Source organism: Rhinolophus sinicus, chromosome 3 (assembly GCF_057876585.1).
Source record: "Rhinolophus sinicus isolate RSI-liver-muscle chromosome 3, RSI-T2T, whole genome shotgun sequence".
NCBI lineage: Eukaryota > Metazoa > Chordata > Mammalia > Chiroptera > Rhinolophidae > Rhinolophus > Rhinolophus sinicus.
Genome location: NC_142503.1, coordinates 174,539,301 through 174,564,949, shown reverse-complemented (window position 1 = coordinate 174,564,949; position 25,649 = coordinate 174,539,301). Strand labels below are relative to the sequence as shown.

Below are 25,649 nucleotides of genomic sequence, written 5' to 3'. Positions count from 1 at the left end.
ATTTGAGGGGAGGGAGGCGGGAAAGACATTGGAGACAGAAACAATAAGAGTCTGGTGAGAGCTGATGAGACCGTGGAGGTCGGCAGTGTGATTTTTTTCTTGGAGAGGCCATCATTCATACCCTTACCTGCAATTAACCTGCTCGCTGCCTGCCAGCCCACTGCCCCCGCCTACCCACCCAGCACAGACACAGTAAGGAAGAAGAGTTCTGGTATTTGCATGCTAACGAAACTCACGTGTCCAGAGGAAACAGGGGCTTTAGAGAGGGGATCTGCTTCCAGAATCCCTGTCACTGGCAAGTTCTGATCCAGAGGGACAGGAAGCTGCAATGAACTAATGAACCCAAGGATCCAAAATGAAAGTTAAACCTTTTTAAGGAGCGGCTGCTTTATTCTGCAAAATGCTAGGAGACTCTCTTGAACGAAAGGGGTCTAGAGAAGGTGACTAAATCTCTGCTTATTTTTCCCTCATCCCTTCAACTCCCCCCCCCCCCAAAGAAAAAGAAAAACTCAAAAAATATATATTAGGATAGATGTAGAAAATATTCTATTCAGGCTACATAAATATTTTTGAGAAGGTGAAAAATTAAAAAACTCTTCCTAGTGGCTGAAGGGCCTGGGAAATGGCAGCTGCCACCCACAAAAAATACATTCCAAAACTTGTAAGAAAATATAAGAGCCCATCTTTATGAAATCTGGAAAGAAGTTCTTAAACAAGTCAAAGAAAACACATTCCAGAAAGGAACAAATATAAATAAAGTCGATGCTGTAAAGCAGCAGTGGCTCTCAAACTCTTCGTTCACAGGTCCCTTTACACTATTAAAACTTATTGAAGCCCTCCAAAGAGGTGCCTGTGTGTTACATCAATCAATATGTACCACAGTGAAAAATAAAACTAAAAATATTTATTTGTAAACTCAGTTAAAAAATAAGAACAGTAAATATCAGAGCAATCGTGTCAACACACGCCATGTATCCTCTGGAAACTCTGACTACACATCTGTGAAAGAATGAGTGCAAAAAGGGCATATAGCGTCTTAGCATTAATATGAAAATAGTTTCAATCATGCCAGTCTCCTGAAAGGATCTCAGGGACCCTGGGGAACCACTGCCATAGAGAAAGTTAAAATAATCTACAAATTGGAAGAAGATAACCAAGGAACTACAAAATTAAAGCCACATGGGAATTCCATTTTATGTACATCAGATTAGCAAAAATTAGTATCTAACACCACCAGCTGTTACAAAGCATGTGGAGAACTAAGAATTTTCTTATACATCACTACTGGTACAAACTGACAGAACTAGTTTGGAGAGCTATTGGGCAATATGTAGAGAGTTGAAGTTGTGCACTTCTAATAATCCAGCGACTCTACTGCTACATGTATACGCCAGAGGAACCTTGTGTACATGCTTAGGACACATGTACAAGAATGTTCCTTGCAGTATTGTTCTAACAGCGAAAAACTAAAGTCACTTATATATCCATCAATGAGAGAATGGTTCCAAATGTTTTGGTATATTAACACAATGAAATGTTACACTGCAGGTAAAACAAAGCTATCGACATGGCTAAATTAAAAACCAATGTTGAGTGAAAAGAGGGAGGCTATGGAAGATTACATACAAAACATATAAAACAATACTCTACATTGCTCAGGACACACATCCACTAAGAACACACACACAAAAAAACAAAAACTCAAACAATCCCATAAAAAAATGGGCAGAGGACCTGAATGAACAGACATTTCTCCCAAGAGGACATACAGGTGGCCACATCCATATGAAAAGATGCTCAACACCACTAATCACCAGGGAAAGGCAAATTAAAACCACGCTGGGATATCACCTCCCACCTGTCAGAATGGCTGTCATGAATAAATCAACAAATTGTAAGTGCTGGCGAGGCTGTGGAGAAAAGGGAACACTCGTACCTGGTGGAATTGTAAATTAGTGCAGCCACTATGGAACACAGCATGGAGGTTCCTCAAAAACTTAAAAATAGAGCTGCCATACAATCCATCAATTCCACTTCTGGGTATTTACTCAACAAAAACAAAAGCACTAATTCAAAAAGACATATGCATCCTGTGTTCATTGCAGCATTACCAGTAATAGCCACGCTATGGAAACCACCTGAACGTCTATCGACAGAGGAATGGATAAAAAAGATGTGCTATGCACATATACACAATATGTACATATACACAATGGAATATTATTCAGCAATAAAAAAGAATGAAATGTTGCCATTTGTGACGACATGAATGGACTTAGAGGATGTTATGCTAAGTGAAATAAGTCAGACAGAGAAAGACAAATACTGTATGATTTCACTTATATGTGGAATCTAAGAAACAAAATAAACAAAATGAAACAGAAACAGACCCATAGATATAGAGAACAGCTCCAAAGGGGAGGGGGGGAATGAGGGAAAAAATTAAAATAACGCGTGGATATAAACAAACTCATTGAGAATTTAAGAAAACAAATAAAGTGGCTATATCCTAGAACATATTGCACACTTAAATGTTAATTCTTTTCACTATACTACAGGTATTTTACCACACCCCAAACTAAGGCATGTCATTTTTTTAACAGGGGATTTGGTAACTTTTCTAATCTTCACAACCACCCTAGGTCCCATTTGGTCCCAAAATATAGATAGAAATCATGCGATTCACCAAGACTGCCAAATCCTATGGGAGACGGGGGTTACTTTTTCTAGGGCTCTCAATGTACACAACACTGAATTCCAGACGTTTTTACCCACCCACTGGCTGACCCCTGACCACTGCCCCTCGCCCCCCAAAACACATCACACTCAACTGAAAGCTAAGCTACCAGACAGCATCTGTAAAAAGGCTCTTCTCAGCAGTCGGAGCGTGCAGTAACTCGGAGCACGGACTTTGTCTGAAGACCTCGGCCCCACCGCGGTCTTCAAGCCAAGGTAGCAGCCAGACTGGCCCCCCTGCTGTCAGCGTCAACTTCACTTACATCGTTTCATCTCCACTGCTCCCATTCCTCCTGAGTTTGTCTTAAACACAGTCCTCAGAAGTGGGTCCTCTATGACGTCAAAACCCAGGTCCCCAATCCCTAATGCTTTCTGCAAGATGGAGGGCACCAGCACTCCTTTAGGGTACAGTGTTTCTTAAAGTGGGGGCCACCCTCACCACGTGCAACAAGACCATGGGGGCAGTTGGTTAAACAGCTTGTCTCTGGAAGGGAACAAATGAAACCTGTACCCTTGGTTTCCTCTCTTCAGTGGGGAGAACTGAAGGGCTGTAGACTCTTCCACGTTAAAAAACTTGTAAAGAATGCAGATTGCTGGGCTGTAACCCAGACCAAGTGAATGGTTCTTTGTGGGCACAGTATATGAGAACAAAATGTTAAAAGCACAGTAAAGCTGGAAAAGCATCATCCCAGAGGATGTTGGTTCTTCTAAGTCTCATGAAGGAACCAAACCTCACCACGTTCTCCATATTCCAGAGTCTCAGGCAGCCAAATACCAACCAAACTCCCTTTCTCACCTCTCCCCTGGTTTGGATTCTGCCTTCCCACCCAGGGTAAGTCTCAGCTCTTCTGGAAGCCTTCCTGGATGATGGCAGGGTTAATTCTCTTCTTTCTAACAGCACTCAGCACCTGAGCCACTTACAGAGAACAAAGATGGACTCTGTCTTATCTTTTCCCCCAATATGACCGTGAGGCCCTCAGTTGAAGCAAGAGGGCCCAGTGCATATGTAATAGCTTCTCAACACTTAAGTGGTTGAAATAATGATAAAGACAACAGCATAGGGAAGTCATTGTTAAAAGCGGGCACGCATGCGCGTGTGCACACACACACACACACACACACACACACACACACAATGTAGTACAAAAAATATTTGATTTGCCATGAGAGGACCTGGGTTCAAATTTCAGCTTTATCCTTCACTGGCTGGGATAGGTTTATTGTGAGGATACCAATATGACATGATATACAAGAAAGCGCTTTACATCTTGTCAACTGCCAATAGTGCTAAGCCGTTATAGCTACTGCTACCAGTTATTTCTGCGAGCTCAAGAGGGAGTTCATATTATTTATTCCCCGTTAGAGCCAAGAGAGGGAAAGCACAGAAATAGGCACTGCAACCATAAAAACACGAGAAAGGAAGCCTCCGAGACTACAGTTCCCAAGGTCTGCGCGTAGCCACCGTCCTGCTGGAACCTCCCCTACTTAGGCCTGTGGGCTTCCACCAGCGCAGGGAGGACGTGCCCGGGAGACACTCAGTAAGGAGAACAGTGCCTGGCACACCCCAGGAGGTCTAGAAATGTGGAGTGATGAAAAGCTTGTATATACTGCCTGGGACAAGAGATCACTCATGGGGACCCTTTCCACCCGCATACCAAGAACTAAGTAAACAGCTTTATAGGAGCAAAGTGAGCAAGACTGAGCCCCCAAGTGAGTGTGAACTTAAACACAGCAACGGTCTTAACATCTGGAAGTACTGTCACAGCCAGTCATTAAGATCATTTTCAGGGGCTGGACGGGTGGCTCAGTTGGTTAGAGCGCGAGCTCTGGGCAATGGGGCTGCCAGTTTGATTCTCACATGGGCCAGCGAGCTGCTCCCTCCGCAACTAGAATGAAGTCAATGAGCTGCCGCTGAGCTCCCGGATGGCTCAGTTGGTTGGAGCGCGGGCTCTCAACCACAAGATTGCTGGTTCGACTCCTCGAGTCCTGCAAGGGATGGGGGGCTGCGCCCCCTGCAACTAACAATGGGAGCCAGGCTGCACCCTCCACAACTAAGATTGAAAGGACAACAACTTGACTTGGAAAAGGCCCGGAAGTACACACTGTTCCCCAATAAAATCTTAAAAAAAAAAAAAAAAAAAATCATCTTCAAACTGCTCTTCCACTAAATGAAAACAGAGTGCAGTATCCAGCTGCCTCAGATTAAAGCAGGGTAGTGTGGGGGGGAATGAGAAACAGAGTCAGGATTTCCCATCACTGCTAAAAGGAGGGTGTTCAGAAGGGAGGAAATTAATGGAATCATCAAAAGGCTGGTGATTTCACTTAAAATGAATTAAATTTGATCTTTCCGTTTCAACGAAGCCCTCAGGTGAGGCACTGCTTGAGCTGCCTGAAAGGCGCCCAGGCAGGATCAGGGGTCAGCCATTAACCACGGCTGAGGACTCTTCCTTGTGCCCCGTCAGACAGAGGCTGGACAGACAGGGCCAGACAGTGGTTCTACGGCAGGACGTGCCGGGCCTTTAGCCTGCCAGTACTGACAGCAGGAAATAAAGGCTGAAAACAGGGTCAAATTCAATCTGAAGAACAGCAAACTCCCCTGGGAGGGTAAAAACACTCTGTAACTCACAGCTAGCCTACATGAAGTACGCAGAAGAGAGAAGGGAAAGGAAACAGAGTGGCGCGTTCTGGGTGTGCCCTTTACACAGATGACTTACGTAGGGCCTTTTGCGATCTTCTCGGGCATACCCTAACCCCTAACGCACTCAGCATGTGAACGCTGATGGCCAGCTCTGCCAAGGCCCAGAGGAGTTCAAGTAAAACAGTGGAAGGAGAGGGAGGAAGGATGGAAGAAAGGGGAGATGGAGGGTAAAAAAGGACAATTATACCAAGTTAAGAAGACAGGAGGGAGAAACTAAAGGAAAGGAAAAGAGGTACATGGATACAGCCCGCTATTCCATCCACCCAGCAAATATTGACCCGGGCATCCCATGAGCACCATGCCAGGCACTGGAGAATGTGGAATGACAATCCCCAGCACCCTGGAAACTAGCACTGATCAGACTGCCTGTGAAACCTTCCAGTCGAGGGTGATGATATGAGAAAGCGATCAGGACCCAAACAAGATGCTAAGTCCTTTGTCTCTGGACAGGTTTTATGGAAGCTGCATGATTGCAGAGGCCAGAGACTCTCTAAAATGAAGAGTTACTCCAATACCAAACTACTTTCACTTTTAGTAAGCCAGTCCCTGTAAGAGATTCTGATTCAGTACTGCTTATGAACAGAAGTTCTCACACAGAGATAAAACAAAAAATTAAAATAAAATAAAAACAAGTAATAAGCAAGCAGAGTTCCCGACCCTGGGGGAGGAAGCAGTCAGGGGAGGCATTTAACGAATCCAGGGTATCAGAGCTCAAAGGGCTATGAGGGTTCATCCAAGCCTCACCTCACCCTTGAGCAAAGTGAGGGACCTTCAGTTACTGCTCATCAGAGGCAGAGCTGGGGCTGATGCCGGGACCCCCAGCTCAGGGTCCTGTTCCTCATACCACAGACCCCGAGCGATGGAAAGACTTCCTAAAATGCACACTTTAAGAGCTCACTGCTGCCTAAGAGGACAGAGTAAGAAGTAGAGGGAGGAGATGCCCAAGATGCCCCGGCCAAGGGCTCACCAGTCTGGTTCCTCTCTCTGTAGGAGAGCTGGCAAGGACCAGAGCCAGCTCACAGCAGGTAAGAAATAGACCTGCCAGCATCCTCCCTCAATCACTTACCCTGTTCCCAGTTTTCAGATGAGGTGGGTCCATCTGCAGCACCCTCCTTCTGAACCACCTCTCTCCCCAGTGGGTTCAAGGCCTCCATCTCTCTACCCCCCACCTCACCAAAATTTGCTCTGAGACGGGTCAGATGGGCTTGCTCACTCCAAGTGTAAATTGCTGATTCTCAAAGTGTGGTTCCCAGATCACCAGCAGCAGCACGTAAAAACTTAGTAGAAACACAAGTTCTCAGTCCTCATCCCAGAACTGCTGAATGAGAAACTGTGGAGGTGGGGGTCCACCAGGGGTTGTGACACGCGCTCAAATCTGAGACCCAACGGCGCATATAACTTAAAGGATTCGGCCTGCTGGTTCTCTCACAAGTTTGTGACTACTGACTGGCAGACCTCTAGAATTTAAAGCCCAGGCGTCCACAGAGCTGCTGCTAGAGGAAGGAGGAGCTTCCTAACTCAGTACATCCTCCTGCTCCCAGGGCTCAAGACCTTGTGTAAGAAAGTGCACTAACTGTCACTTTCTTAAGTCTCGAGCAGAGGCAGGTAAGCAGACCTGGGCTTGGGGAGAAAGGTCCTGATGACCTTGAAGGGCTTCACCTAGTCATGTGAACAACACGAACCTCTCTTCGCCAGCTCTAGACTCTTCACCAGACCTCAGAAAGAACAAAGGTGGACCAATGGGCCTAGGTTTCCCTGAATAAGCACCTTCTGTGGGACACATCCGAGTGGCAGGGGGGTTTCCACTGGTGTGTAGCAGGAAGTAGACACTGGTGCAGAATCTGACACCTCAAGCCACCAACCACAACCTAAACAGAACGGAATTAAGAACGCTGCCAGCTCCCTTTCTGCTTCCCTGTTCTTTGCCCCAAACTTCCTCTGATTATTGGCTTTCTGCTTCTCCAGTTTATACCAGATCCTCATTGCAAAGATGGACTCTGTGGCTTCTCAGAGAAAAATGGATGTTAGATTTCCAGGTCTCTGAAAATCCTGACTATGACACCCTTGTCTGACATGACCAGTTGTCTGGGGAGGGGGGGGAGGGAGGGAAATAATTAATGATCCCTCCCTTTCTCATACTTTTTTATTCCCAGGAACGAGGCATTATCATATTCAGAGGTCCAAGCTTTAGATTTAGACTCCACAGATTTGGGCTTCAAACTCAAGATTCGGGGCTCTGTTGGAGATTTTAGTTTGATATTGTATACAAAGGGGGCTATTAAACGCCAGCCTCTGGCCCAGGAATGGATGAAGGATTAACCAGGTAATGTTAAGTAAGTGCTTTGAGCAATTCAGAAAAGAGATGCTGACTGAAAAGCATTGTAATAATCCCTTCCATTGGGATAGACTTTTATTGTTGACCCAGCACTTTTACATATATAATCTCAATTAATCCTGTTACTCACATTCTTAATTATTCCAGAGTCAGTCATTACTGGCAACAGAATTTCTGGATGCCAGGGAGAGGGCCTGCAAAGCCTCTCAACTGCCTAACAAGGTACTGAGAACAACAGCACAGGGAACAAGTTCCTTTGCTGAAAGTCACTCTAAAGAATGCCAAGTCACACCTCTGCTGGAAGCCACACCAGTTCTCTGCACCCTCCCCCACCCCAACACATCAAATCACAGGGGTCCTCCCGCAGCCCAACCTCTGCGATCACCTGGGCCTGCTCCAAGATGCTGAGCTCTGGACTACATCTGCAAGCCCCAAACGCCGGCTGCTCCTCCACTCTTCTCTTCCCAATCAGTTAAGAACCTCCCACACCCTCCAGCCTCCCTGTGGAATTCCTGACTGGAGCTGAGACCCACACAGGATCCTGTGTGGTGCATCCTTGCCAGACACGCCTCCCACGGGCTGGCTGGGCTGAGGCAGAGGATGAGACGGCTGTCCTGAGTGGGCCCTCCTTAGGCAGGCTGCAAGGGCGGCCTTCATCAGTTACTTCCTGTTCTCATGTGCAAACAGGAGCCCGACCACCATTCTGCTCATCTGCAATCTTCTCCACAACTTGTACCAAAATCAACACCCGCCTCCAGCCTTCTTTATTTCCCTGTTTAGACTTATTCAGCCCTTATTGCATTAACTGGTGTTTGTTTCTTCTTTAACCCTGTGATTCTGAGGATACTCTAGCTTCTTCCTCCTCCTCCCCTTCCTTCCTCCTCCTCCCTCCCCCACAATGCAGACAACTCAGTTAGGAAAGGCACCTCACCCCTCCGGTGCTTCCCCCAATCTGTGCTTTTGGTTGATGTTCAGCACAAATCTCTGAACTCGCAGGCTAAAGCCAGACTTCCTTTCTCTTTTTTGAAATGCCAGGTTCCAAACTTACTTCACCAAAGTAGAGGAGACCACTCATTCACCCACCAGGGCAAGAAGCAAACCAGTTTAGGGGACAGAGTATATTGGACTTCCAAAGTTTCAATAGAAGAGACATGGAAAGTTCCAAAGGACAGGAATGTCAAGGTGAGCAGAGCAGGCACTGTACAACCCTCTCCTTCCCTTCCCTCAGATGGCCCCCCACATGCTGGCTGTACCTGCCACTGGCGAGGTGCCACATGCCATGTTTCCCCGAAAATAAGACCCAGTCAGCTCTAATGCGTCTTTGTGAACAAAAATTAATGTAAGACCCGGACTTATTTTACTATATTATAAGACCGGGTCTTATATAATATAATATAATGTAATGTAATATAATGTAATACAATATAATATAATACCGTGTATAACATAATATAATATAATACAATACAATATAATATAATAACCGGTCTTATTTTACTATAAGACCCGATCTTATATAACGTAATAATAATATAATATAATATAAGACCGGTCCTATATTAATTTTTGCTCCAAAAGACGCATTAGAGCTGATGGTCCGGCTAGGTCTTATTTTCAGGGACACACGGTAGTTAACAATGATGATAACCCCATAACCCTAGATAGTAAGTATGTTATCACCCCATTTTCACACATATGAAAATCAAGGGACATCACCTTTGAGAGACTGGCTAAAAATGACACAACCTGTTAGTGGCAGAACTAGGTTTCTAAGCAGCCTGTCCGGCCCAGGAGACTGCATTCCTTGCCTTACTTGTCCGTCCTACTTGCTAGGTCTCAGTGCAGACTTCTCTCCCTCAGAGGAACCTCCGTGACCATCCCAATCTGAGCCAGGAGCCCCTCTGTGTACCCCAGTGCAGTGCAACACTTCCCCGGTTACAGCACGTATCACACAGAATGGTGGCCGGCCTAGTCTTGGCACTCAGGAGCAGTTCAACAAGTAAGTGACTAAACCAGAGACGAAGCCATCAGCTCTGTGTTCTTCCCGGTGTGGAGCACGGTGCCCGGCTTAGCCGCCCTCCTCTCACAGGCTGCCCGCGAAGACCAAGCTACAGGTGATCCAGTCCAGGACTTGGTCCCACTACGCATGTCCTGCTGTCCTCCCTGCCCACCTTATGTCAACACATACTTGCCAAACGAGTTAATACTGTTTATGAAACACCAAGCCCAGTCTGTCCCACAGCACGCCTAGCAGACCTTGGTGCTCATTAGGGAAAGTCTATAGGGTTTGTGTATCATGGTCTGCAGAACGAAGGGCTCCAGTTCCCCAAAGCTGCAGTCCCCAGAAGTCTTAACGAGCTGTCCAATCCCTTCAAATCAAAGATAGTCAAGATTCTTGGAAACAGAATCGTTTTCATACGAAACCTCTCTGACATTTTCCCAAAAGAAAGGACTGAGATTAGCAGCTCCTGCTAATTCCATTCAATAAATACACACAAAGCCTATTCTCCTTCCTTCAGACCCTCTTGATTCTAGGGCTAAGGTGATGGCTGGTGTCTCACCGAGGAGGTGACTTTGAACTGGATCTTAAAGGATGCCAAGAAGTATGGGAGGGAAGGGACAAGGCAGCATTCCAGCCACAGGAAGACCAGGGTATGTATAGGCTTGAAAGTACTTATGTTCAGGGAAAGGAGAAAAAGGAGAAAAAGGAGCTTGACGTTAGGGACAGAGGTAGAGGAAGCGATGGGTGAGGAAGGGAAGCCACATCCATCCAAGCTGTTCTTCCCTGGGTCCCCTCTCCCATCAGGGAATGTTTCAGGGCCAGCATGGTTTTCCTATGCATTCCTCCACAGGACCTTCACTCCCTGCGGGTCATGAGGCCTCCTTTTCCTCCCTGCTCATCACCTAAGGGGACCCACACTGGGTTCAAAGAGCCTTACCCAGTCTCAAAGCTAGCAGACTCCGTGATAAACGCTTCTGGCAGCCTGCCCAGCCCCACTCCTCTCCCCCCAGAAGAGCACCACCTGTACCCGCTGAGGCAGGACCATACTGGAGCCATACATCAGCTGGTCCTCACATACAGGCCAGACCATGATTCTGTGACCCCCCCCCAGCCCCGCCTACAGCACTGTCTCCAGGGTGAACTTTTGAGCCCACCTGGAACGATCACTGGCCTGGTTACAGCGAAGTGGAAAGGACTCTGTCCCTACCTCCAAGGAGCTTATGTGCAAAGACAAAACCAAGAACATAAACAGAACCAAGACTGAAAGACAAGTGTATATAAGAAGACCTCAAAGACTGAATGGTCTACCGTCTGAGGGGTATAAAGTAGAGACCCACGCAGCCTACTGAAGCCACTGGCTCCATTATGGACATTAATCCACAGTTCTGAGCAGCCACGCACGGTTACCAGGCAGCTTAGCAGGGCTGCCCTGGTTCAACAGCACAGGTCCCTGCATTCTGGCCTCCCGAGTAATGAGAGGAACTGGGAAGCAGAACAGCCATTTCCCCGCACCGCCCTGTGCCTAGACCAGTGCTCAGTCAACACCAACAGGCGGCTCCTCACGCCCACTCAGCCCCTGCCTGGTGTGTGACAATCCCGGCGACATTCACAGCCAGAATCAACAAGGCCAAACTGTCAGAACTCAAGCCAGTGACAATAAACACACAGGTCCTGCCCTTTCCCAAGGACACATGTGCCTACTACATGTGAAGAATTGGCCATCAGGCCCTTTGTAGTTCATAAAATGTCATTTGTTACTCAGAATAACATAGGCTACAGCAGAATTATTGTTTAACCCTATTTAAACTTGGCCATAACTTCCTGAAACATATTTCTCCTCCTGAGTTGAAACGCCTTAAATACTTTCGTGAATTTAAAAAGAAAACAAAACTTTGCAAAGAAGAAATCTTAAAGAGAATCTGTTTACCTTCTCGGCACTACTTCCTAGAATTCTGAAAGATTAAACAGTTGTACTTTAAAAGATTTGGCTACTGGCAAAGCTAACAAGTCAAAGGAGTTACACAGGGCGAAGTCTCCATCTCTTGGGAAGCAAATGACTCTCGGTAGGAAAAGACTCTTACCAGAAGAAATGCTGTCAAATGTAGCTAAGAAAAGGAGGCAAGAACTACCAAACGGAGGGAAGACCAGAGAGTTCTCATTCTTTTATCCTAGTGCTGTATCCTCCCAGATGTGTTTAGGAATCTTTTGAAATGTAACCCTTCAATCACATCTCAGTGCTGATGAAATAAAATATTGTCTTTAAAAGAACAGACCCTTAGGGCTCTAAAATTTTGGGAAGTTTCAAAACTGACTCCCAAAGTTCCTAACAAATAGCAACTTTGAAGAACCCAGGCTCTAAAATGCCAATAGGACGCTGAAGGGAATGGCTTACTGAGAGGTTCCCTAGCTGACTCCCCAGCACCAGCACTGCAAAGGGGCAGTGAGTGCTCGTCTCAACTTGTCTTCATGTGTGGGATGCCAACACGTGGCGCTTGAGAATTAGAAACTTACAAATTATGAATAACTCATGCAATACGTATCTAATTCTATACAGGAAGACCATCTGAGACATACAGAAGAAACCAGGAGCAGTTTCCAACCCCGCATCTGTCTGAACTAATTCGCTGTGGCATCAGAAGTACAGGATGTATCAGTTAGTTCTAGAATCTGAGCTTCCAACCTGGGAATTACTTCTGTGTATGCCAGGCACTGTCCTAGGTGCTTTACATATACTCTTACTCGATCCTCCCAACAATCTTACGAAGTAGGCATTAATATCATTCCTATTCTAGGGAAATATCGACAGTGAAGTCAGGAAAATTATCCAAGGTAACAGAAGCAGCTAGGAGCAGAGGCAGTATTCAAACCCAGGCAATCTGGCTGCAGAGTCCATGCTTTTAATTAGACTACACTGCCTCTCTGAGACACAAGCGGCGGGGGTGGAGCATAACGACAGCTATAGATATTATACTGAGCTGTCCCAGTGACCCCCGTGGCTCCACGGGAGCTGCAGGCGGCATCTGCCATTTTAAGACATTTACAAACTGAATCCTATTCCACCTACCAAGAGACAGCTATGTGAAGAAACCCTAGGGACAATCCCTCTTCAACAGTTACAATCTCATCTTCTAGTGAATTCAATTGCATGCTTTCGGTTGGCTGCAGGTAAGGCAGTGAACAAAGCGGAGAGAAATCAGTAGCCAGCCCCCACCCTTCTCATTCGCACCGAAAACAGACAGGTTGTCTCTAATGCTGCTGTCCCTCTTGACCCCGAAGCTAGACACGAGGTAGGCCACTCCTGCTCTGGGCACAGGCCAGGCAGCCATCCATCCAGCACACGCCACCTAGAACGGGAGGGCTACTCACATCCTCTGCAGGCTCCGGCTCCTAAGTGACGCGGAGGAAAGGACTCTCCCAGTGGCTAGTGAAGAAAAGAGTTCTACAAACATGTCTAGAGTAAACATTGAGTGCTAACCCTAGTTTGTTTTTTATTAGCACCCTGTGACCCCCTTTTTCAGAAAAATTTGAGCAGGTAAGGCTAACCTCCAAGCTCTAAAGTTAGCCCAGGTTAGTGGGGCACCTTTGCTTGGCAAATGAAATCTGCGTTTGAGGGCTTTAACGAAACTTAGGTGTTCAGTCTGGTGGACTCCTGGTTTCTTTTGTTCAAAAGTTATAGTGCAAGGCTTGTACCATGTGTTTGCAATGTTCTAAACATGGCACAACAATTAGCCTGCAGAGGGTAATTTCTCAATGTCTTTTTATGACGCCAGGGTGTAACAAGCCCTATAATGACCCATCCAACCTCCTACCACAATCCTCAAGTCTTTTTATAGTCACAGGTAATTACACCGTGGCGAGATTACATCACTTAGTCAGCAGGGCTTGCAGCTGACAGGAAGATGCTCTGAGGACGTTTGGGGAACTACAGCCTCATTTAGCAAACAATTTGCTCTGGTCCCTATTGTTCCTTCCCAAGAATAGAACTGCCTTGGCAAACCTTGTGCCTACATTGCGAACCAAACAACCAAGGGCCGTTGTAGATGAGAACAGAAACCACCACAGAAGGAATCATGGTAACCCAGAGATGACTCCTGCATCCCTTATCCAGGGGAGAAAACAGATGGTGTCTTTCTTCCTTTAGCAAAATCATCCTGTGACGGTTGAGCTGAGTCCTCCAGTAGAGCAACACGAGACACGGCTCTCAGAGAGGCCTGCATCTCGACACAGGTCGTGTGGTTCCCAGCAGACCATGGCGGCAGAGTCAGACAGGCTGGGCACAAGTCCCCGCCACCACCTACCATTGCCTGTCTCTGAGCAAGTCATCTAACCTCTCTCTGCCTTAGTTTCTCATTTGTAAAATGGGTGCGTGACTACCTAGCTCAAACACGTCCCAAGAGCTTTAAATGGGGTAACACAGAGCCTGACAAATAAACTACGCTCTACACGTATATGCATCACTTGCCTCCGTGTGCTCTCCTTTCGGTTCAGTGCACATTATCTGACTCTAGGTCTCTCACAAAGGGTGAGGTGAGCCAGGACCACCTGCCAACATCACTTTGCCATAGCAACGTTAAGGGCCAAAGCCACATCATCCCCTGAGAGCCTGGTTCTCAATATTTTCCATCTTCAATGAACATTAAGTGCTTGGCTTTCTCACTCTGCCACGAAGAAATGCAGATGGCTGCTTTCCCTGCTATTTTAAATTTGCTTTAGGTGCTTGTGTGATGTTTAACATGGTCTGAAGTGTCATGGCAGCATTTTAAGGGGGAAAAAAATCAGAAACAAAAAAATTACTGAGTTTTCTCAGTAAATATGCTCAGGAAAGGGAGAGAAAGAAAATCAAAAGCTTTTTATGAGTCAGCAAGCCATTTGGGTTGAGACTACCAAACTATGCAAACTTGGAAGACAAAAGGAGATCCTGAAGTACTTAATCCTTCCTCAACTAGTCATTTGACACCTTAACCCCATCCCAAAAAGTGACTATGTATCTTCAGTTCCCCCTGCTTCCCCCCTCCCCCAACTCCAGTTCAAGCTGTTGTTTCTCAGTCTAGTTGTATAGGACACAGCTCCCTGGCCCATGCTGGTGTTATGAGCCTTGCGCTCCCCCCTGCTGAGGCAGTCGGTCATTGGTTGTCCGTTGGCTGCTCACAGCAGCTCACGGCTGCCGGTCACTCATGCTGGCCACCGGCCGCTCCTGGCAGCACACGGTAGCCCAGCTCCAGGGAGAGCCGTTGTTCACAATCTTCGCTGTAGAGGGCACAGCTCACTGGCCCATGTGGGAATCGAACCAGCAACCTCGGTGTTAGGAGCACGGACCTCCAACCACCTGAACCACCGGGCCGGTCCCAGTTTTGTTTTTTTAAAGACAGTAGATGATGTCATCTGCATAGTCTCCTGCCCAGCATGACTCAACGGTAGGCCACATAACATCTGTTATTATTTGAGAATTACACCGCACATTTTATATGTCAAGTGCCTTCCAATCATTTTTATTAGTCTCTGCAACACCAAGCTAACATCCTTAAGGATCTTGTTTCTGTTTGATGGAGGACACAGAGGTAAAGTGATCTGCCTAAGGTTTCTTAAGATCACAAGTAAAGGGAAGGGGTTGTGAGCCCTGAGAGAGGCTGCTACATAATTGGGATCCCATTAGGTTGGTGCAAAAGTAACTGCGATTTAAAAGGTTAAAAATAATTGCAAAAACTGCAATTACTTTTGCACCAACCTAATAATTTCTTTCTAGTCCCTGCAAAAGGCAAGTTGGGTAGTATGAGCATAGGTTTTATTTTTTTTAATAAATTTTATTGGGGAATATTGGGGAACGTGTGTTTCTCCAGGGCCCATCAGCTCCAAGTCATTGTCTTTCAATCTAGTTGTGGAGGGCGCAGCTCAGCTCCAAGTCCAGTTGCCCGTTTTTTCAATCTTTAGTTGCAGGGGGTGCAGCCCACATCCTATGTGGGAATTGAACTGGCAGCCTTGTTGAGATCTCACGCTCTAAACAACTGAGCCATCCAGATGCCCTACATAGATTTTATTTTTAATTCTAGTCTTCGCCTGCATGGTGTGACCTGGTGTGAATGAGATATGCTTCCTTTTGCCACGCCTAAGTAGGCAACTTTCAATAATTTCCTCCATCTCTTCTAAAGGAATGACCAAAGGGGAAGGTAGACCCAATGCCTCTCTAACAACTTCTCTGTTAATAACAAATCCCGAGCTGTAGGTAAGAGAAAACAGGTTGGAAAACTGAACCCTGAACATGACATAACTTTATTCTAGAACTCTCAAGTGCCTCTTCATACATGATTCTTTTCTTCTAACCTGAGCAATTATGAGCAAGAGTAGGGGTGACTGTGGTATTTATGACCAGAGACCAGGCAGACAAACTGCCCCCCAGAATATGCCCACTTACCTATGTCCAGTGGGGTTCTCACAGTCATGAATGTGCACATATGTACACAAACATATTCAGGGTCTACTAGAGCCCACTAGAAAACAAGGCTCTGTATTTTACAAGCACCTCATTTTAAAATGCCTCTGGAATGGGTGTTCAGGGCAGCTATGGGTAAGAATTGCAGAAAAAGGAAGAGGGGACCTTTCCTGAACTGAATTGCCTTTCCTTGACTTCAGAGTATCTCAGAATCTTGGTGTGTGTGTTTTTTTGGCAAGCTTGCTTGGCATGCCGCTCATGGCAGGCACAGCCATACAGGTGTGTTCTGGGTTTCAGGCCAAGGAGTCGGTGCCTCCTTCCCTTAGACGCCACTCCAGAGAGAGGGAAAAAGATTGGCAGCAACTTGGTGCGCTGGATCTAAGTAATGATGAAACCCCTTCCCTGCCTGCATCCTGCTCTGTGCAAGTACACGTTTTATGAGTAGAAAGACTTGGAGGGTGAGGTTGCAGGGGAGGGAGGATTCTTTGCAGGTGGAGGAGGGAAAGAAAACAAGAGCCAACTTTCCCATCCTGGGCTGAGCCCACACTATAGACATATTATTTTTCCACATTGTAGAATAATAATCCCTTCATGCAGCCAGTCTGGAACCATCAGTCCCTGATAATTGATTTCAGACTTTGGATGGAAACTTGGGAAGGTATGGGTAGTTGAGAAATGGGAGAGGGCAGAGGTGAAGTCCACAGAAAGGAGGGTGGGGTAGAGGGATGACTTAATAAAGTTAAGGAGTCTAAAGACTTCAGACACAGAAGGCAGACCCTAATACTGTCAGATAAGAAGCCAGGGCAGCTTCCCCAGTGGAGTCTTGGAAGGACGGCCACGGTAGTGCACAGGCACCGGGCCAGGTTCTAGTCCTTGCCCCAAGACCCTGAGCAAGTGTATGACCTCGTAAGTCCATCCTAGCTCTAATTGGTCCTTCCTTCCTGCTCTGACGCAGTTATTCCTTTGATGCACATACTTACTAAGCACCATTTGTCCTAGGCTGGGGTAGGGTGGCTAACCTTTTCTATGAAGGGCAAAATACTTTATAAAATCTAAATATTTTAGGCTTTGGGGCCACATGCTCTATGTCACACTACTCAGCTCTGCCACTGGAAAACAAAAGCAGCCATAGATAATATATACACGAATGAACCATTGCTATGTTCCAATAAAACTTTATTTATGGATACTAAAATGTGAGTTTCATGTAATTTTTACATAATATGAAATATTATTCCTTTGATTTTTTCCCCAACTATTTAAAAATATAAAAATCATTTTTAGATTGCAGGCCATACAAAAGCAGACAGCGGTAGGATTTGGCCCGTGAACCATAGTTTGCCAACTTCTGCTCTAGCGATACAGTGGTAAACAAGAGAGGGCCTCCACATTCTGTGGTTCTGACACCACCACCTCCAAAGGCCTCCTCTGGCTTTGGAGCGGCCCTATGAATATAGGCTCTACTTCATTTTGCTGCACATTGGTGGAGGCTGGCCAGGTTTTTCTTTCCAACCTCATATAACCATGATGCCCCACTGTAGGGTCCCAACCATTAGCAGCCCCCTTGGTTGTGCCGGGGACTCCTTCCAGCCAAGGAAATCTCAGGTTTATGGGAAAGGTTTGGGTTAAGTGTCAGAATGAGGTGAATGAGAGGCAAAAGATGAAATCTGTATGTGGGTGGTGAGGAAGAATATGATGGAACAAAAAAACCAGTAATATTGTTTCTCCCAACCATTCAAAAAAAAAAAGATTAAATGAAATTGCACCATAACCTATCTGTATGTGTTAAGTGGTGGGAGTTGACAGAAAGGGAATGAAAGAGATAAAACTGATCTAGAGATTCTTAGAGCTACACCTGTATCACCCGGCCTCCCTCCAAGCTCTGTCAGAATCTAGCTGAGACCCCTCCCCAGAGACTCTGGTAGAGGTAAGGCCTCCACTGGTACTTACAGATACAGAGGCAGGTCCTGCAGCATCACCCGAGGCCGATGGTACACACCCAAATATGCCCTTTCTAAAAAGGAGCCCAGGTGTAAAGGACCCCAGGAAGAAAACCTAGGTGTCTTCAGAGCATTGTGGAAAGCAACAAAGACCATACAAAGCAAAGACCAGGGCTCACTACTGCATTTGTAGCCCCGCCCGGGGCGCTTCCAGACCTAGATCTTCAACCAGAAAGTCCTCAGAATCATTCACATACAGACTAAGGGAGTAGATGAGACCTTAAAGGTTATCCAGGTCAACCCCTTCATTTGACAGATGCAGAAACTGATTCACAGATGGTTCAGTGGCTTGTCCAAGATCACAAAGTTTGTAGTGTCAAACTGCTTCACTGAATTATTGGGTTGGTGCAAAAGTAACTGCGGTTTAAAATGTTAAAAATTGCAAAAATCACAATTCCTTTTGCACCAACCTAATACAATACCTCAACTCTATACTCATTCTGAAAAAAAGAACAGAAAGACAAGAAACAAACAATAAAGAGCTAACAATCATAAGTACTTAGTGTGTCATCTCAATCTTCACAACCACCCTATGAGGTAGATACTATTATTTTCCCATTCTGCAGCTGAAGAAACAGGCTTACAGAAGCAAAGAGACTTGCTCAGGGTCACAGAGCCAGCAAGTAGCACCGTGTTTCCCCGAAAATAAGACCGGGTCTTATATTAATTTTTGCTCCAAAAGACGCATTAGGGCTTTTGTTCAGGGGATGTCATCCTGAAAAATCACGCTAGGGTTTATTTTCCGGTGAGGTCTTATTTTTGGGGACACAAGGCAGGACTGGGCTCTGAGGTCTGACAGGCAGTCTGATTCTAAAGCCTGCACCCTTAGCTGCACCTCACGCTCTGACTGTCACACCCCGTCCTGCCTGATGGCTACGGCTGGGAGGAGAGGGGGGATAATGTCACCACCCACAGGTTCCCATCCACCCATTTTCTGTCTGGCTGGCTCATTAGGCCTCTTGCTGCTGCACTACAGCACGAAAGTCCCAACCCTGCTCTCCGGTAACTGCCTGACAGATGGAGAATCCCCCATTGCAGTTCTGAGGAGAAAAGAAACCATGGTATTGAGTCTTTTCCCTCCTACAGACAGAAGGCAAGCCGAGACTCACCTGAGGCAAGTCCGTCTCCAAGGAGGGAGCTGAGGATCACCAGCGGAAGGAGTACTCCATGTCCCACGGAGGCCACGGCAGACGCTGAGGTGCTCTTTGGTGCTATCCTGCCATGGCACATCTTTTATCCGTCCAAGTTATTTTGAAAAGGAAAAAATTAAAAACCAGAAAAATTCTAAGGTCAGCCAGGGGCAGATTCACCTATAGAAAATAAACAGAAAACAAAGACATAAGTAAAGTGGAAACTTTATCCATATGTTAGTTACAAGTAGTCACTTTGGTAAGGAAGCCATAATCAGGAATTTTAGCAACTGAATTCCTGCTGCCAGGAGAAGAGACAGCACACAAGTGGCTTTTTTTCCTCACCGGGGAAATGCCAAGGCCGGCAGCAAGCTTCCATCAGTGTCAGCGTCCAGGAGCCAGATCCTTGCGACAGGACAAGGAGACAAACCTGGCTCACCTGGAGATCTGCTGGGCACGGCAAAGCTTTCCGAAACTGCCCCAGCTCTGCCTGGCTCCCTGCCTCAGAGGCTCCAGCGGAGAGCAGAGAGGCATCTGTTGACACAGAGCTGCTACACCAGGGTCAGGCTGTGCTTTTGCCACTTGGACTCAGAGCAAATCCAAATAACCAAAAAAAAAAAAAAAAAAAAAAAGAGAGAGAGAACATGTGTCGAAAGGGAGCACTACACCGCCTAGAGAAGGAATGCAGCAGTGGGAGCCAAGGGTCCGGGCTCGGCCTGCTCAACCGCCCGAGGCTGGATGAGCCCCTGAGGATCTGACGCTGACTCCACAGCCATGAATTTCAAAAATGGACTAATTAATCAAGGCTCGCCTGACACACCTGTGACTCCAGAGGCCATGCCTGTTGGCTGTACCTGGCAATGATTGGGGGAAGGATGGTTATAGTTATTAATTAGCCCCATCACCCATTCCAGTTGGAAAAAAAAAAAAACTTCAGAGGAGTATCTTAAAAAAAAAAATCAGGAGTCAAGACTTTTTAAAGATTTTTTTCTACATGCCTTCAGGGAAGCAGTTGGATTGATGATACATTATGATATAGGCCTATTATATTTTACTTAACTCATTTGACTTCATTTATCCTAGTTTATAATAGTTTATCCTAGTTTATGATCATTTATCCTAGTTTATAATAGGTATTCCAAATAATACGATTACATTTCCTTTTTAATTTGAATTCCATACACAACTCTTTCTCCATTAATAAGCCCTTATGGAGACAGACAGCAGAGCCTGCCATCTTCAACCCTAAGGAAAGACGCCGCTGCAACTGTCAGGGGTGCTATCCAAACCTGACTGCAATCGGCCTCTAAAGCCATGACTCGGTCTATGGTCCTCTTCTAAAGAGAGTTACTGCATGGGGTGGCCTGTTAGCTCAGTTGGTTAGAGCGTGGTGCTGGTAGCACCAAGGTTGCCGGTTCAATTCTCCACATGGGCCACTGTGAGCTGCGCCCTCCTTAAAATAAATAAATAAATAAATATAAAGTAAATAAAAAGTAAATAAGTAAATAAAGAGTTACTGCAAAGAGCAATACGAGTTGTCTTAGTCCAAAGGAAAAGCAACTATGAGGGTCTTCAATGAGCCAGGGGTTTAAGAGCAGAGGCTGCCACTGGGTCCTTATCCACTATCCCCAAATAGTTGTGACTGTGTCAGTCTTCTGATCCCAGCTCCCCAGCTCCTCTCCAGACTCCATCGTGAGCCTTTACTGCTGTAGAACAGGGATGGTTCATGGAGAAGTCGAGGGATGAAGCCTGTGCGTGACACAAAACAATACATACAACTGTGTATGTAAATGTATGCAATGTGTACACATTTATGTGGCTAAGAATTATGTGGCTAAGGAGGGTAAAGTCAGAATACCAAAAATTAAACATGTCTTCTACTATGGCCAATTTACTCTCCCAACCTCAGTTTTCTCATCTGTAAAATGGAGGCAGTAACCATACTGTCTTCATGGACTAATAGACAATGTAAGAATTAGAATCAAACAAAGCACTTGACACAGTGCCTGGAACTTGCAAGCCTTCAGTAAACAGCAGCTGCTATTGCTGTTGTAATTATTAGTAAGACCTGAGCTGTGGAGACCTTGGAGGTCATCAGACTTCACCTCCTCATTTGACAGATGCCAAAACCAAGGTGTGACGAGGTGGAAGGATATGCCCAGGGCCATCAGTCAGCTAGCAATGGCCCTTTGGTCCTGTTATTTTACATGCAGCCACAGCAGGTGACCCAAGGCAACAACCAACGCATCATCAAATGACACCTGCTTGGGCACAGCACATGCACAACAAATACTTCTGTAGTGACTGGATAAAGCTGGATGAGAGTGGTGCTTAGGTGTTTGTTCTGTGCACGAGTGGAGGTCACCAGGAAAGACTACCCAGAAGAGGTGATGCTAAGCTGACCGCTAAAGGATGTATCTCGTGAGAAAGGAGGAAAAGAAGATACCACATACAAATGGATCAGAGCAATGGGAGTACAGCACTCCTGGCAGAGGCTAGAGGCAGACGCTAGGCTCAGGAGTTTAAACCGTACCCTGAAAACCACATGGAGCTTACAAGGATTAGAAACAGGGAAGTTACAACACCAAATTCATTAAGGAAGCTAACTCTGGCAGGGATTTCAGGGGGTTGGGGAAGGAAGGGGGAGGAGCCAAGTGGTAAAGAATCTTAAATTTAGTATTTTATAATTAATGAGATCTTTGGAGGGCAACCCGACAGCATCTGCCAAAAAATGCACATATTCTCTGACCTACCAATTCTACTTGAGTCTGTCCTCAGAAATGACATGTGCAATGACATATATGCAGGATATTCACGCATTATTTGTACTGGCAAAAGATGGAAGGGGGATTAGTTAAATAAGTTGCCATGCTCCCATATAATGGAATATTATGCAGTGGTTTAAAAAGAAGTGGGCAGTTCAGTCCTTACTGATATGGAATGACTTCCAAAATTAGTACATGAAGCAAACCAATTGTGTGTATATGTGTATCTTTAAGGACACACACACAGACACACACGTGTGCACTGAAACAATGCACAAGAAACTGGGAGCTAACAATTGCCTTCAGGGAGGGGAACTGAATGGTTAACAAGAAAAGATACTTATTTTTCCTTTACTGTATTCCCTTGTTGTGCCCCATGTGTGCATTACCTATTCAAACAGGTACGTTTGTACCAAGGCGTTCCTGTCGACCACTGTCTCCTCCCTCAGCAAACTCCCACTCCAATAATTCTGACTGTGTCCTCTGCCAGGAATACGATCCCTTCCAGGGCTCAGCACAGGGCCATGTCCTGGAGGAATTCTTCCTGACACTTTACACCATGCCCACCTCCAGTAGAACCCCCTTTTTACTTCCAAAGTGCACCTGCTGTGACTGCACCTCTAACAGGTTATTACATCTATTTGTTTACCTGTCTCACCTGACTAGACTCAAAGTTCCTTGAAGGCGGGGACTGCGAATTACTCAAGTTGGAATCCAGAAGCCAGCACAGCGCCTGGCACCTGACACGCAGGCAGCAAATGTTTGCCAAAGGCAAAGTCATGACTGCCATGGGGAGGAGCAGTATGAACTGGGGAGAAGACGCACACATATGAGTTCCTGTTTTGTTTTGTTTTAAAGAAACAGCTGCCTCCTCCTTTACTGCTCAAGCAACTACCTGGGCCAAGGGACCAATTCCACCATGAAGCCTAAGAACTGATCAAGTGCAGAACAGATGGGTTGATGGAAATGGGGGTTTTGCGAAGAATAAATACAGAGGGCAGCCAATGGGGTGTTTACACACGAGGCTGGGCCAAGGGTCAGTGCTTCAGAAATAATATAGCGAAAAGCAATCCCTACAACCCCAGGGTATCGCCCAGAACAGGAGAACCCAGCTACTGTGGAGGATCACACTATACATCTCATTTTAAGAAAGGATCTGCTTTGAATACGGGAGGGAGGGTCGGGGGGAGGGACTGTTCTTGGATTGTGGTTTTAGACCAAGTCAAAAGAAAAACACTTTAGAACAAATCAAGCCTGGGTATTCCCTAGAGAAACACATAGGCAAAAACCTAAAAAAAAGAATACATTTCATTTCAGTATTCCTTTAGTATGTTAGTGACCACTTCCCCTAATTAAAAAACATTATGATTAAGTAGAGACAAGAGTAGAATGGTGTTGTCAGGAGAGGAATGGGAAGTTATATTGTTTGATGGGTACAGAGTTTCAGTTTTGCAAGATGAAAAGAGTTAGGAGATGGGTGGTGGTGATGGTCGCACAACATTATGAATACATTTAATATCAGTGAACTGTACACTTAAAAATGGTTAAGATGGTCAATTTAATTTTATCACAATAAAAAAGATGGGAAAAATTATGATTAAAGAGGAATCTGGAACTAAGCTTCATTTTCAAAGCCTGTACTCACCCATCCTTACAAGGCACATAACATCTAAACTTAGAGGTGAAACGAGAGGAGAGAGACGGGCTACAGTTAGTCCCACCTCTGCCACCAACAAGCTGGCTGGTCATGAAGACCCTTTGGCTTACGTTTCCACATCTAATAACCTCTCTCTCTCTCTCTCCCTCTCTCTCTCTGTCTCTCTCTGCCACAGAATTCTCTATGGCATTCAAGCTCCTCTTCATAGAAGCCGTCTCTTCCTCCAGCAGCCAGCTTGCCCCTCCAAAACACAGGTGAGCAGTCAGGGAAAATCTACATTCGCCCTTCATATTTTCTTTCTTGGGACTAGGGCTGCGGCCCCGATAGAATGTGGTAAAGGGAGACCCCCTGCGCTAGACTGTCAGCCCCTTGCGGGCAGGGTCTGACCTCTTCCACCTGTGTGAACCCAGAACACCAAAAGCTGGGCAACTGTGCTTTGCGCATGTAACATGCGCATGAACACTCATTTCCTGTACACAATGACCCTCCGAGAGGAAGAACACTACCCTTCCGCCGGCTCTGATCTCGGGGAAGCCACTAACCTCATCGCAGCCTGTGTTTCCTCATCTGGAAATTGGGGCTGCTGCTTGCTTTGAATGTCTCCTTAGTCTCTGGTGAGACTCAAAGAGACACAATTTGAGGGACTGCTCTGCAAACTGGACTTAGATCCTTCTACGTATAGTCTTAGCCCAGAAACCAAGACAGCACAGAGCTACCTGAGAAACTGCTCATCATAAAAACAACGATGACAAGCACAGTGATAAGGAGAACCTGGAACCCAGGCCTAAAGGTCACGTGATGTGCTGGCTTGTTGTTGCCATAGATGCTTCCAGGTTAACCAAAGAGCCTGCTAAGATTAAAGGTGCCCTGGGAGTCATCTTCAAAAACGGCTCCCAGCCCGGGGAGGCAGCAGTAGGTGGGGCCACCCTGTCCTAGCACCCTGGGGCCCAGATCTCCTCAGGGATCTGGCTGCATTGGGGTCTACACTGCGGAGAATGTCACAGTCCTGCTGGGGGCAGGACTGAGTCACACTGTCCTGAGCTCTCTTCTGGGGAAGCTTGGCTCGCACATGCTCGGTGTGTTTCTCACCGTTTTTTTGAGATCAGCCTAGTTTACATGCAGTTTTCAGGATAAATTATTTCCTAAACCATGGCCCACTTCTCCATTAGTTAGGAGAGGGAACTGGATAGGTAAAACCCATATAAATTATGTTCTTGCTTCAAACTAGTCCAGAAAGGGGACTAGAACAAGCAAGTGTATTCCTTAGAGTAACCATCTTCACTAACGCTGATACTGCCCTGTGATGGGGGAAGACAAAGAACAGTCCGTGAAGTGTGAACAGAATTAACCAGTGAATACCTTTCAGAGCAAGATGATAAGAAGTCCTAACTCTGTGAAATCCGAAGCTCCCCAGAGGGGCGTGACAGGAGAAGCGACTGACACGCTTTCTAGCCGCTGCTTCTCTTCCCTTCAGCGTCTCCCCTCCTCACTTCCACTCACCCTGAAACGGCAGGGCCACCGCTGCACTCGATATCTAACTGCTGATCAGATCTTAATACCTCCAACTCTTCCCCCCCCAAAATGATGAAGTTAAATTGCTTCTGGATGTCGTTAGTTTATTTTTCCCCGTGTGGCTAGATGGCTCCTTCAAATCTTGCTAACCTCGGTGTCTTCCCTTTCTTTTGTGCCACTAACATCTGGGTGCTTCAACAGGCACAGAGGTTTCTAGTGGACTTTACATCATTGAGAGCCAAAATGTTACCCTATCCATTTCCTCTTAATCTCTAGTTCCAAAGCCAAGACACAAACATCAAACTCACTAAAATTCACCTCCTATAAATCACAAAAATAACCCTCATAAGCCCTCATAAGCCACCTAAACTATGGCAGGCAGCTTAG

At 46.1% G+C, this 25,649-nt stretch overlaps 1 protein-coding gene across 6 annotated transcripts in view; it reads right to left on the bottom strand.

Moving 5' to 3' along the window:
- The window catches only part of SUSD6 (sushi domain containing 6), a 91,219-nt gene that overhangs the window by 31,424 nt on the left and 34,146 nt on the right, over positions 1 to 25,649 (bottom strand). For 3 of the 6 annotated variants that reach the window (XM_074327296.2, XM_019733412.3, XM_074327298.2), the window contains exon 2: positions 19,308 to 19,508. In XM_074327296.2, coding sequence (XP_074183397.1) covers positions 19,308 to 19,428 — 121 coding nt within the window. In that variant the 5' untranslated portion in view covers positions 19,429 to 19,508. Of the gene's footprint in view, positions 1 to 19,307; positions 19,509 to 19,673; positions 19,869 to 25,649 lie in introns of those variants that run through there. The other 3 variants (XM_019733414.3, XM_074327297.2, XM_019733413.3) reach the window with 3 other exon arrangements.